Genomic DNA, 14,073 nt, shown 5'->3' with positions numbered 1-14,073 from the left:
TCCCTAGATTTCTCATAAAGATTTCCCTAATCAAGCTAAAAACTCCTAGATTCCTTCTTGACCTTGGTCTGAAAACATTACTAGTTTCTAGAAAAACTAATCTAAATGGAACTTGAATACTTTTGGTAATATTTTTAATAGGAAGAAGCGAGTTCTAAATAGAATTAGGGGAATTTCAAATAAGTTGGCCTTGAAGGATAACCCTTTCCTAAGTATCCTTATGGAAAATCTGTGGGTAGAATATAAAAAAACTTTAGATCAAGAATAATTAATTTGGTTCCACCATTACAAATAAAAATAGTTTCTACCATAAGGCAGTTTTAATTCGCAGACAAAGAAATGTTATTGAAGCCCTTAGAGATGATTTTAACAACTAGGAATTTGACCCCCTAAATTTGCAAACTCTTTTTTAAAAGCATTTATTCTGACCCATACCTTAATAGCCCTCCTGTTATTACTATTTTTTCTTTCCCTCCTCTTAAGGACTCTGAGCTGGCTATCCTAAATACTCATCTGTCAATGGAAGAAAAAAAATCCTCTTTATTCAGCATAGGAAACCTTAAATCTCCTAGTCTCGATGGCATTCATGCTTTGTTTTATAAAATTCAATGGGAGTTTTTAGCCCCTTTTATTTTAGAGTTTGTGACAAATATCTTTAATAACTCCTCTAGGATTGTTGAGGTAAATGACACTGTCATAACCCCTTATTTCTAAAACTGATAATCATGATCATCTTAAATATTTTCATCCTATTTTATTATGCAATGTTAGTTATAAAATCTTTAATAACTCCTTTAGGATTGTTGAGGTAAATGACACTGTTATAACCCTTATTCCTAAAATTGATAATCATGATCATCTTAAATATATTCGTCCTATTTCATTATGCAATTTTAGGTATCAAATCATTACAAAGATATTAGCTAACAGAATCAAGGGATCTCTGCGCCACTTAATTTCTGTTAACCAATCAAGCTTCATCCTTGGAAGACAAGACATAGATAACACCTTAATCCTTCAGGAGCTAGTTCATTTTTTCAATAAACTAAAGAATAAAAATGGCTATATGATGATTAAGTTAGATTTAGCAAAGGCCTATAACAAACTCAGATGGAGTTTTATCAAAGACATCATTCAAAATATTAGGTTCTCCCTTGCCTTAAATGATCTCATTTATCAATGTATTTACCTCCCCTCCATGTCCATCCTTTGGAATAATAGTAAAACTGAAAAATTTAAACCTAATAGGGGAATTAGATAGGGGATCTCATTTCCCCCTATATTTTTTTTCTTTGCATAGAGAGATTAGCCCACCTTATTCAAGACAAAATGAATAATGGGGACTGGACTCCTTTCTCTTTTACTCATAAAGGGCCTAAAATCTCTCATTTATTTTTTGCTGATGACATTGTCTTAATTTCTAAAGCTTATATATATAATACCGAAGTGGTTAACTCTATTCTTAGTGAATTTTGTTTTGCCTCTGGCCTGTCTATCAATAAGGAGAAATCTTATGTTATTTTCTATAAAAATTATGATCTAATCTTATCCCGGGACATCAGTAGTAGGTTAAGGATCAACTTTTCTCCCAAATTTGATAAATACTTAGGTATTCCTATTAGTCACCTTTACCCTAGTAAACAAGATTTTGCTTTTCTAGTTGAGAAAATTAGGAAGAAACTCTCCCTCTAAAAAATGAATTCCTTATCTAAGGCTGGTAGGGTCACTCTTGCTCAATCTTCTATCATGAGCATTCCGGCTTATTTCATGCAGTCTATGCTCCTCTCTTTGTCAGTTTGTAAGGACATAGATATTATATGCAAAAGGTTCATTTAGGGTTCTTTGGGTGGCAGAAAATGCCATTTAATAGGCTGGGGGAAAATTTGCAAGCCTAAAAAAGACAGAGGTCTGGGCTTTATGGAGTCCTATCTAGTGATCAGGTCTTATATTATGAAACTTTGTTGGAGGCTTTTAACATCTCCAAACGATTTATGGGCCTAGGTCATTTACAGCAAGTATAATTTCTCTCTTGGTAAGAATCCTAGTTCTGTGTCATACCAGAATTGTTCCTATCTTTGGAGAAGTATTATCTCGGTCTGGAAGAATCTTTATAATGGGCTTGCCTGGATTTTGGATGATGGTATGACTATTAGATTTTTGGAGGATATATGACTTCTTCCCCAACATAATCTTTCTCAGTTAGCACTCTAGCTTGTTCTTAATACTGTAGTGAACTTGTGACCATGTTTTCTCAGAATAATCAATGGAACTAGTCTAGAATTAAGATCCTTATCCCTATCTATATTTGTGATTTAATCAGTAAAATTGATCTGCCCTCCCTTGCAAGGGGCAGGATCAATTTTTTTAGAGACTCACTGGAAATGGTATTTTCTCTGTTAAATCTGCTTTCAACCTCATCTCCTGTTCTAATCAAGATCAAGCTCTGCCTTGCAACCTTTTTAACTTGGTTTGGAGATGGGAGGGCCCTCCCAAATTAAATTTTTTCTTATGGAAAATTTCTCATGGAAATTTTTTTACTAATGTTGAAAGATATAATCGTGGAATGACTAACTCTCCTTCTTGTTTTAAGTGTAAGGATGCTGATGAAACTGTAATTCATGTCTTAAGGGACTACTAGTTTACTAGCTAGATTTGGATCCAGATGATCCCTCATTATAGCTATGTTTTGTATGGAACCTATGGATAATAGAAATAAGGACATTTTTCAGAACTCTCCCCTTATTAATGAGTCTTTGTTGTTTAAAGTTCAAGTTGATTTGGTTATCTTCTCTTTTGTGGTAGAGTGAACCAGAATTTTAGGTCTGTTTGGCAGGGTACTGGGTGCCTCACCAAATGGCTCCTCCCTCTGAGCCAACAGCTAAAACTAAATATGGATGAAATTGTTTCTCTTGCAGCTGGAGTAGCTAGTTATGGAGGTTTTATTAGGGACAATTGTGGTAGACTGGCGGCAGATTTCTACAGAGCTGTGGGCGGTGTATTGAGGCCTTCATCTTGTCATTTTTAAAGAAACTCAATTTATTTGGGTATAATGTGACTCAAAAGAAGTTATATCCTTAATAGTTAACCCTCAGAACTGTAATCATTTTGTTTCCCTCTTATTAGTGAGATTATAAGTTTATTACAAGATATTAGGTTTATTAGATTTAGCCATATATTGAGGGAAGCCAATCAAAGTGTTGATTGGTTGGCTAAGTTGGGTTTTAATTATGAATGAGGCTCCTTCGTCTTTAGTTCATTTTATGAATTTGGATTCTTTAGGGACTTGGGTCCCTAGATCTGTTTTCTAATTGTTATTTTTGGACTTTTAAACCCCATTTATTAGAAAAAAAAAACTTATGGTAAGAAAAAATAATAGAAAATACTTTTTTTTATGTTCAAAGTTATATGTTATTTTAGTTTTTTTTTTTTGGAGAATATTTTTATAATGTATATATAATTTTTTTTAAAAATTAAGTACAAAAAATAATATTACTTATGGTATCAACTCTAACTTAAAACGATAAAAGAAAGAAACTATAAGAAAAAAAAAGAGATGTGATAAAAGTAAAAGAAGAATATAATAAATAAATTAAAAGATGTACAAAAATTAAAATTTATGAATAAAGGTATCATTAATCACACTCTTAAGAATATTAATTAAAAATTATAGTAAAAATATATTCAAAATATAATAAAAATACATCAATATTTTGTAAAAAGAATTTTAAATTCTTTAATTTTTACCAAGGATAATATTTAGCATTTTTCATAAAAATATAGTTGACGTGCCGTTCTAATTTTCATAATAAATGTTGACATAATAAAAAATTAATGTTTTGAGATTGCGGCCTTTTATAATAAAAAATATTTTAGGATTGTATTATTCTTTTCATTTAAAGTTAATTAGCAAAACTTAATCAACTGTCCATAAGAATTAGTAATATTGTTATTGTCATGTTAATTAATATCTAAACAATTACAAAAAGTCATCATTATATTATCCGTAATACAACGGGCGAAAGGGCCCAAAAAAGAAAGAAAGGGAATCCAATTCATTTGCTTTATTTTTAAGTGCCGACAGTTTTATTTATATGTATTGTGTCAATCTCAACTCCACGCAAAAACAGCAAGTCGTCCTCATTATATGAACTTTTGCCTCTCACTTTTTGAAAGTTTAAAACCAATGCTTCCAAATTTTATCATCCATTGTTTTTGCTCCTTTTGTTTCCTCTTTGCTTTGTGCACTAATCATCGCATAATTATGACTATCATCGATTATCATTGGTCTCTCTCCTTATAATTTAGAAAAGCACGAATATAACATTGTTTAATGAAGTGAATATTTTATTTTTATTTTTAGGTCTTGTAAAGCCTATTTATAAAAGTAGTACATAATTTTCCTACTGTAATAATATCATCTTGGTATTTTCTTAATTTAAATTTTGTTGACATTAATTTTTTAAAAATTTTAACTAGTATTCCAAGCATTGGTTAAGAAATTTAAAGTAATTTTTTTTGTCCAAAAAATACTAAATACATATTCTTTTATAATCTTTAATACAATTTTTAATTAAAAAATTGCTTTCAATTCGTTAACCAATGTCTGTATTGATCAATAAGATCCTAATTTAAAGTTGATTTTGAGAAATAAAGATAATAAATTTTAATGAAAGTTGGGTTCTTTTAGTTGTTAAAATAAAAGGGATCTTATAAGCTTAGAAAATTAATTTTGAAATAGTAGATATTATATAAATATCACAATATCACTCCAATCCTGACATGCCTCTCTCAAACTTTGTTCTTCACCTTTCGGGACAAGTAATGGGTATGAATCTTTTTTTAATTTCACAAAAATTTGTAGAAAACGATGCATTGTATACAGTTGTTTGCTTTCCGATTTAGCAAAGCATAGATTTGCCACTTTTCATTTTTTTCCAAAAAAAAAAAAAAAAAAAGAATGTTGCTTTCCGATTTCCACATTTTATAGTCAACGTTTTCATGCATAATTTTTTCTTTCCGATTTTCTTAACTTGTTTTCCAAATTATCCCTTTGCTTTTTAATTAATTTAACTATTGTTTTGTACATGTTTTGTGATATGCTCTGAATTTAATGATTAAAAATATATTTATTAATATATATATATATATATATATATGTGTGTGTGTGTGTGTGTTTTCATTCTTTTTTATTTTAATTCATTGCCTCTGGTGCATATTTAAAGTTATAATTTCAAGTAGTAAGTAGTTGAATTATGGAAAAAAATGAATTGAATGTGACGAATGAACGGAAAAGTATGTTAGGTCACAAAACAAAAAAAAATTAAATTTAGAGATAAAATAAAGTTTTGTTCATTAAGAGAAGCATTGGAATGTTCTGTTAACGAGACAAAACTGTGGTTGACCAAAAAATAAAAAGACAAAATAGTGTTGGCTTTAGGATTTGCAAGAGTTATTTTATAAAATCTTTAAAGGGGATTATTATTTAAGCTTTTATTTGCTTAAAAGAAGAAAAATAAATAAATGAAAGTATTTGAAATTAAAAATGAAACTTGTTTATATATATATAATTCTCAATACATTAGATACTCTAATTTTTATAAAAATTTATGAGTTTAATTTGATATATTGACAATAAAATTAATTTTATTAATATTGTACATATATTTTTATATTAATTATTATAAAATTAATAATTTTTACTTATGCATTAATTCATAATTAAATAATAACATATTAATATATTTAAATTAAATTATTATTTTTATTATTATGCAATTTTCCTAACATTTGAGTACATAAGAAAAAATCAAAAAAAGAAATTAGCTAACATATTGTTTGTTGAGGTGGACAATGGACAGGTTTGGTCGGCTTCGGTTAGTAAAATTTAGAACCGATCAACAATCTTAATTTCTAGGCTCATTCAGACAATTAAGTCATCGAATAACTCTATTTTTAGTTTGAAAACTTGTACAAGTAATCGAGTGGATTTGAAAGGTAGCAATTTACTAGTGAGAGTTTTTGTTAGGATAAGAGTAAAGAATATGTCGCTCTTAGGGATGTACTCATAGGTGGAGGAGGAACACCCACCAATGATAATGATTCTGTCATCGAGAAGAATATGGTCAAAAGTGTACCAACAACTATTGGTGAGGTTGTGAGGAAGTTTAAGTCAATCAAATTAATTGTGTTGAGGGATTGAAGGTTTAGAGTTTGCGATAGTCATAATTGAAACTGCTGGTTTAAATTAGTATTTTGTCATGGATGATAATGTCGATGGAATACCATGCATTTCGAGGGTTAAGGGACAAAGGGGGTTGGTGACAATATCTTAAAAAATAAAGAGTGAGCGGTGCAATTAAGTTTGAGAGCAAAGTCATGAGAGTTGAAGCAGCAATAACTATTGAACAGGAATAAAGGATATAAAATTCTAATATATATATATAAAAAATAAAAAAAGTTATAAGTTATTTTATAATACTTAAAATAGATTCGTGACTTTGTTACTTTTTTCGTTCTAATTGTTTGCTTCGATAGAATTAATATGTAAAGGATTATTACTTATTGTATCATGCTTTAAGCGTTATTGTAAAAGGGAAAATACTAGGATAAAATCAATACATTGAACATCATGTTATTTAATATATTTTTCATTTATCATTTTATTTCTAAAAAATTTATAGATTTTTATAGTAATTTTTTCAGCTGAATCGAATGTAACTGGTTAAAAAATGTCAACCGTATTTAACTAAATTAATCTACTTAAATCTGAATATTATATCCAAAATGACCCGATCCAACTTATCCGATTAATATATATATATTTTTTTGCCTATGGTTAATCCGTTTCGGTATTGAAATGAAACTTTATTGGGATTACCAACACGTAGCGTCAACGATGGTTTTAATGTTTTGCTGTTTCCACTTTGCTCAGCTCAGCATTCGTCATCGAATTCGTTTTCCAATTCTCATTTATACTATTTCACAATTGTCATCGTCACCATGGATATGTCGCAAATAAACAGCAATGCTGTGTCTCTCAAAATTTTATCTAATAAAAAATAAAGATACCTATAATCAGTAGCTTGTCAAATATCATCTTACTTCCAAGCCTCTAGTATTCACTGAATGTGAAACAAAAATGGTAGATGAGGCACCAACTCGACACTTTGATCCAACAAAGTCTAATTTCAACCGTCGATGAGGATTTGAGTTAGATGGTTTATTATGGATTCTAAATAAGTTTGTGTAGTTTTTTTATATATAAAAAATATAAAATATAAAATGGGCACCATTAATTTACTTTAAAATATGTCAACGTTTTTTAGTATTTAAAAAATTATATAAAAACAGTTTTTTAATTATTATCTTGAAAATATTAATTAACGATTTAATAAATAAAGAATTTTTGTAAGTAAAAAAATTTAATAATAAAATTCTTTTATAAAAAAACGAAAAAGAATAAAATTGGTATGATACGGGAATAGAAAGAGCAGGGATGTTACATTAAAAAGGCAGAGAGAAACAGGGGAAGGGGAGAGAGTCTGTGGTTTGAGTTAGGCGGCAGCGATAAATGCGATGGGAAAAAGCAGCGCGTGCGAGAGTGAGACGTGTGCATTTAAATTTATCAATTAAAAAAATAAATATTGGTTAATTTATTTATGAATATGCAATGACGCGAGGGAGAAAAGTAAAAAAATAAACAATAATATAATAATGGATTAAAAAAGAAAGGGGAGAGTGATGGCACGTGGGGAAGGAGGAGAGAGAGAAAAAGAAGAGATGAGGGTTGTGGTGAGGTCTGGTTTGTGGAGAAGAGAAGTTTCTGTTTTTTCTTCTTCTCTTTTGAGCAATGGGGAGAGAAGAGAAGAAGGTGGGAAATGAGAATTGAAGGCGATTGATAGCTTATGAATGGAGAATCTCAACCTCATCGTTCCTAGTCCTCAATCTCATGGAATTCCACGCCGCAATTCCCATATCCCAACCACCCCTAACTCAACCTCAAGGTTCCTTTTATCTTTTCTTTTTTCGTATTTTAATTTTCGCAATCCACGATCATCACTTGCTTGCTGCTACTATTCCCCTTTTCTCTTATTTCCTTCACATGCCTTTAATTGATTTAACCGGGAATTCATTTAGCATCTTCAGAGGAAATGAATAGGAAATGAATAAACGAACATATATAACTAAATGATTCTCTTCATCTTCCAATGCTGTGCCTCTGGACTAGGATATGTTACTTGTTCAATTTAGATCAATTGCCTTTCCTAATTTAAACTACTATGAGAAATTGAGAATCAATTCAATTTCGATCAAGCGTTATTTTGTTTGAAAACTCCTTTTTCTTTTTCCGTTATTGTTTCAGTATTTTTTTAAAAGTAAAATAATTACTATTTACCATTATTTAAGCTTTCCCGTACGGAACTTGCACGGACATGTGTTATTTTGCTGATTGTAGGTTTAGAATTTTGTAGGTTCATGAGCCAAATTTTTTATTACATTTAGGGAAATAAAATTAAAAATAGAGTATCGGACATTGTATGCATCGATGATGATATTACACTTGTGTTACTGTCTCACGCATATGTAGGTTTAGATTACATCAATGTTATTTCAGGTTCAATGTGGATGATGAAATTGAGGCCAAGTGAAACAATGGAATCTGGACCGTATCCAGAGCGCCCAGGGGAGCCAGATTGTTCATATTATATCAGAACAGGCCTTTGTAGATTTGGTGCAACTTGTCGATTTAATCATCCTCCTAACCGGAAGCTGGTACCAAGTTGCGATGTATTTGTACATATTTATAATATATGTGTTTGGATTAGATACACAACTCTTCTTGCTCTCAGATGGATTCATTTTGAATCATTCCTCTTGGTACCATAAATATTAAAATCTGCCCTGGCTATAGAAGCAACACAAGTTGAAAGTATTTGCCTGTTGTCAACATTTTCTGTTTAACACGTTCTTTTTCACTTTATTCCTATTCAAAACACATGCATTTCTATTTATTGTAATGGTTGGTAGATAGGAAAGCCGCGCATAGACACTAGGGAGAATATCACTGTTTTTTCTTCCTTCCTTGATGCAACAACCTAATTAGCTCTGGGTGTATAGGACACTTTTTTTTCCTTTGAAGATGTATAGAACATTTTTTATGCATGTTCACATCTCAATCTACACATATATGCTCTTTTTATGTGAGTAAATTTCATGTAGCTGGGCTACATAATGTTGAATCTTGCTGCAATATTGGTGATTTTTATTTTGATCTCACTCCATTATGTTGAGAATATAAATACCTGATAAGTTTTATTGTGAATATTATCAGGCTATTGCCACTGCAAGGATGATAGGCGAGTTCCCAGAAAGAATAGGGCAACCAGAATGTCAGGCATGTACTAGTTTCTTAAGTTGTGCATATTGCTTATTTATGTGTATGATATGGGAATCTGCTTTTCTTAAGGTGGAGTTCAGCAAATATTCCAAATCATAGCAATCTTTGTGGGGGTAATTGTTGGATTTGGAGTCAACACTATCATGAGTTCTCATGGCCAATAAGGCAAGCCTAAAATGTCAGTAAATTTGGAAGTTGTGATAAGTGGAGGTAGAGAGACAAGGACAAACTGTCAAGCTGTGTTGCATGCTATTTGTTTTATGTCCTCTTTTTTCTGGAGTTGTATATTATATTTATCTTAAAAATATTATACTTTGGGTGGAAAGTTTAAAGAATTTATGTTGCCTAAATTTTGAGTTAATTGGTTTAGGTCTATTTAGACTTAGTTCAATTTGGTTCTCATGTTACTAAAATACCTGTTAAACAATTGAAAAGTTAAGGTGAATTAAAAATAAAATCTTATCCTTATCTGTCTTAAGAACTGATTGTTCTCTCTCTCTCTCTCTCTCTCTCTCTGTGTGTGTGTACACATATATATTGTACACAACCCTTACTGGCTTGTAATAATTCTTGATTTAAGCACTGATAGCATCATGGGATCTAGCTACAATAAAATAGGAAATGACTTCATGTCAAACTATAAATGCTTGTTTTGGTCAGATTTTCTTATTTGAATTTGTAATTTGTGATCTTTATGAGTAATAGCATAGGTGTTAACATCAACCTTGTACTGCAAAGCACTAATTTGTTACTTGACATGCATTCTTTATTTATATAGTTACCATAACAAAGAGATATATTTTTTTCTGTTTTCCAGTACTATCTGAAGACAGGAACTTGCAAATTTGGAGTCACATGCAAATTTCATCATCCTAGAGATCAGGCTGGGGTTGCAGGAAGAGCTGCCTTAAATATTTTAGGCTATCCACTCCGCCTTGTTAGTTTTTAATGATCCCCTCTCATTCATTTATAAGTATGACTATAATGGTAGTTTATAAACTGGCGGCTCATTATTGTATCTTTGCTCATTTGGTAACCATTAACTTGTCAGACCTGCATAAATTCAGTTATTGCTCCTGTTTGTCATATTTATATTTTCCAAAATTTTGCATTCTTGCATGCAGATATGTACTCTCTGACCGTTGAATGCCTGAACCTTTTTGTAGATATTTTGTTTGCTTTCTGGTTGATATTAAATTATTAATGCTCATATTTTTATTTTTTCCTGCTTCTGCAGAATGAACCTGAATGCACTTATTATTTGAGAACAGGACAATGCAAGTTTGGGAACACTTGCAAATTCCACCATCCTCAACCAAGTAATATGATGCTTTCATTACGGGGTTCTCCTGTTTACCCTACTGTCCATTCCCCAACTACACCAGGTCAGCAGTCATATACTGGAGGAATTACAAATTGGTCGAGAGCATCTTATATTCCTAGTCCTCGGTGGCAAGGTCCTTCGAGTTATACACCCTTAATTCTACCTCAGGGAGTGGTTTCAGTGCCTGGGTGGAGTGCCTACAGTGTAAGCTTGCTCACCCATTCTTCTTAGAGGTCACAAACAAGAAATAAAAACAGTGTTATTTTATGTTGTGGCTAATTCTAAGGCTCACTATATCAGGATTACGTTAACATGTGTAGAAGGCCATTTGTTTCCATCATTTATGCCTCAATTGGAGTTAAGTTTTTTCATTGCATCCTGGCTGTAGACTAGATTCTTAACATTGTAGTGCCACTAAGATGTATTCCCATCCCGCATACCTGTCTCTAGAGTCAATTTGCCTCTGTAAAATTGAAGTTTCACCTGCATTGATTTGAAATTTTACGGTATTTGTCTTTCAACAGAATACTTTGGTGATCAATCTTTTAACTCTTAGTAATAATGCAACATGGCATATAGGCACCCTCCTGTTTTGCCAGAGCCTGCCATTGCTGATACATCTCAACATCCTAATGGAATATTTATTCTGCAGAGTCAAATAGGGGCAATCTCTACGTCAGACAGTTCACAGCAAACAATGGGAAATAATCAAACACATGGAACTTCTCACCAAGGTGAACTAGCCAGTGCAGGATCACATGGGGCATATTCTCAATTCCGTTCTGCCACAGTTCCTGTAGGGTTTTATGCATTGCAGAGGGATAACATATTTCCTGAGAGACCTGGTCAGCCTGAATGCCAATTCTACATGAAGACAGGAGATTGTAAGTTTGGTGCTGTCTGTCGGTTTCACCACCCACGTGAGAGGCTAATTCCTGCTCCTGATTGTGTCTTGAGTCCCATGGGCCTTCCTTTACGACCTGTGAGTTCAGTTCTTGCTATGAAGTTCGATCTATATACCAAGTTGATTTTTCATAGGCTTAAATGTTATTATTTCTGAATTTATAATTGTGAGGATTTGAGCAAGAATTAGTCTCTTTAATTTCTCCCATGATTCATATGATTTATTGCTCAATTATTCTTACATTATCTCTTGTTTGAATTTGCATGCCTTCCTTTTCTCTCCTAAAATGGCCTTGCTATTAGGAAGTGGCATGTCCTAGTTCTACAGATAACATTCTACAAAGGGCTTTATAAAAATACTATATCAAAATTACCTATACTTCAATTTCTATCCTTTCATTATTACTCTTTTTTATTATTTCTTATGTTGAAATAAAAAATACTAAAGAATGTTGAAGTAAATCCAAAATAGATATATGTATTAATATTTATAAATATTAAGACTATTTAAAAAAGTAAAAGCAAAGGAGCAATATGTACTCTGTTGATATTGCTCCTTTACTTTCAAAAACTTGTATACTTTCAGATTCAAATTTTATCCATTTATAGATGGAGCTTAAACTATAGCACGTAGCACCATCTATTACCAAAATTTGCATTTGGTATTATGCTGATGCTTGAACCCTTGAATGTAGACATTAGAAGAATTGTAGTTCTAAGTTTAACTATGATTTGAAGTGAACTTAAGTTGGAAGGGTTTGTTTTAGGTAATTATCTTGATATGAGATATGAAATCCTGATCAATATGAGTAGTTTGAACTTTGAAGTTATTCCTTGTTATATTATCTAGATGATCAAATTATGACCTACTGCGATAGAGTTTCTCCCTGTAGTTCTCAATTAATCATGTCATTCTTAAAAATATGGAAATGTGTGAATGTGACTTTGATATTATTTCTTATTTCTTAAAATACATGTGAATTCTGTTGAGTACACTTGTATATGGTCTTCTTTTCCTTTGGTTATGTACATAAATGTATAAAAAAATTATGTTTCTGGTAATTGGATTAAGTTGGTCTTGTGAGTTGTGATTGAATTAGTACAAGCTGACAGAGGCACTGTCCCATTTCTTACAGGGAGAGCCTTTGTGTGTCTTCTATTCACGTTATGGCATATGCAAATTTGGCCCAAGTTGCAAGTTTGACCACCCAACGAGACTTTTTACCTATAATATCTCAGCATCGCCTTCAGCTGATGCCCCAAGCAGGCATCTTTTAGGATCTTCATCAGGAACTGCAGAATTAAATTTATCATCTGAAGGACTTGTTGAGTCAAGCTCAGCAAAGCCCAGGAGGCTTTCATTATCAGAGACAAGACAGATTCCTTCTGGTGATGATGACATTGATGATGATGGATGATGATGCCTCTTGGAAATGGGTCTTTTGGCTTTTACAATTTTTTTGAGGGGAGAAATGATTAATCTGTAAATTGATTTTCCCATTGCTGGAGATGTACAGAGGTCGTGTCAGGTTGATTCTGTCAATCTTGAAATTAAATGCAGTTGACAGATTCAATTGTTCTGGATTTCATGTTGCCTAGCTAATTGTATGAATTTTAACAAATATTGTCACATTTGGTCAAACCCAATGTGAATAATCCTTCTGTCCTTAAGCCACCAGTCTTTATAATTAACTTTTCTCATTATGTAAAAAGTCTCTCTGGAAATCTGTAATGACCTAATTTTACCTCTTTGAATATTTATTGGGTGCAGGTTTGAAATTTCAAAGCCTTTACTTTCTCACTGCAGTTTGGTTTATGCTGTCTACTGTGCATGTATAGAATACTTCAGTGGCAAGAGCCAGCAATATTGCCAATACCTTTCTTCGTTTTATATCCTTGTACATTCTTACCAGAATTTAGCATAAGCCGTGTCCTATGAAATTAACTAGGATTTTATGTCTTTATAAATAACACTGCTGGAATGTAATTTTCATTTTTACTTTTATTTTCTCCTGATTTATTTATACTATCTGTAGTGATTGTCCTTGACAGAGTTTGTTTTGCAGAAGTTGAGGGTAGAAAGTCTTGATTATGAATATTGCAGTGAAAGCAGAACCTTGTTGATATACTTTTTCCCATGTCAAGCCTCAACACAAATGGTACTTTTGTTATTGTAGAGTGTGTTAGGCCCCTTGTAAGTAAACATTATAAGAAGAGAGCCAAGACTTGGGTTTTTTAATAGGATTGAATTATCTTAGCAGTTATTAATTTTTTTAGCAGCTGTTATTTTAATTAGTAGGGGCAAGCGTAATTGTCTCTAAGCAGTTACAAGCAGAATAAAAATAGGAGAAAAGGTAGGAAGATGGGCAGGCCGTTTTTGAGTGGATTTGGGAAGGGAGAGACCAAGCTCTCGAACATCTTGGAAGGAAGCCTTTGTACTCAATCTGTT

At 31.9% G+C, this 14,073-nt stretch overlaps 1 protein-coding gene across 2 annotated transcripts; it reads left to right on the top strand.

Moving 5' to 3' along the window:
• Window positions 1–7,734: 7,734 nt before the first annotated feature.
• LOC113871153 (zinc finger CCCH domain-containing protein ZFN-like) lies at window positions 7,735–13,512 on the top strand. Of its 2 annotated transcripts, XM_027508000.1 has the most exons (8): window positions 7,751–8,003; window positions 8,615–8,772; window positions 9,332–9,394; window positions 10,215–10,334; window positions 10,635–10,740; window positions 10,783–10,925; window positions 11,374–11,703; window positions 12,761–13,481. In XM_027508000.1, the coding sequence occupies exons 1-8, from the start codon at window positions 7,949–7,951 to the stop codon at window positions 13,040–13,042; spliced, it is 1,257 nt and encodes a 418-aa protein (XP_027363801.1). In that variant the 5' UTR covers window positions 7,751–7,948; the 3' UTR covers window positions 13,043–13,481. The 2 variants fall into 2 exon arrangements, with proteins under 2 accessions (XP_027363800.1, XP_027363801.1); XM_027507999.1 differs by having other exon boundaries at window positions 7,735–8,003; window positions 10,635–10,925; window positions 12,761–13,512.
• The last annotated feature ends 561 nt before the right edge of the window (window positions 13,513–14,073 follow it).

The sequence above is a fragment of the Abrus precatorius genome, unplaced genomic scaffold (assembly GCF_003935025.1).
Source record: "Abrus precatorius isolate BTA unplaced genomic scaffold, Abrus_2018 Scaffold7, whole genome shotgun sequence".
Taxonomy (NCBI): Eukaryota; Viridiplantae; Streptophyta; class Magnoliopsida; order Fabales; family Fabaceae; genus Abrus; species Abrus precatorius.
Note: the sequence above shows the minus strand (reverse complement) of the source record. Positions and strands in the feature narration are given on the sequence as shown.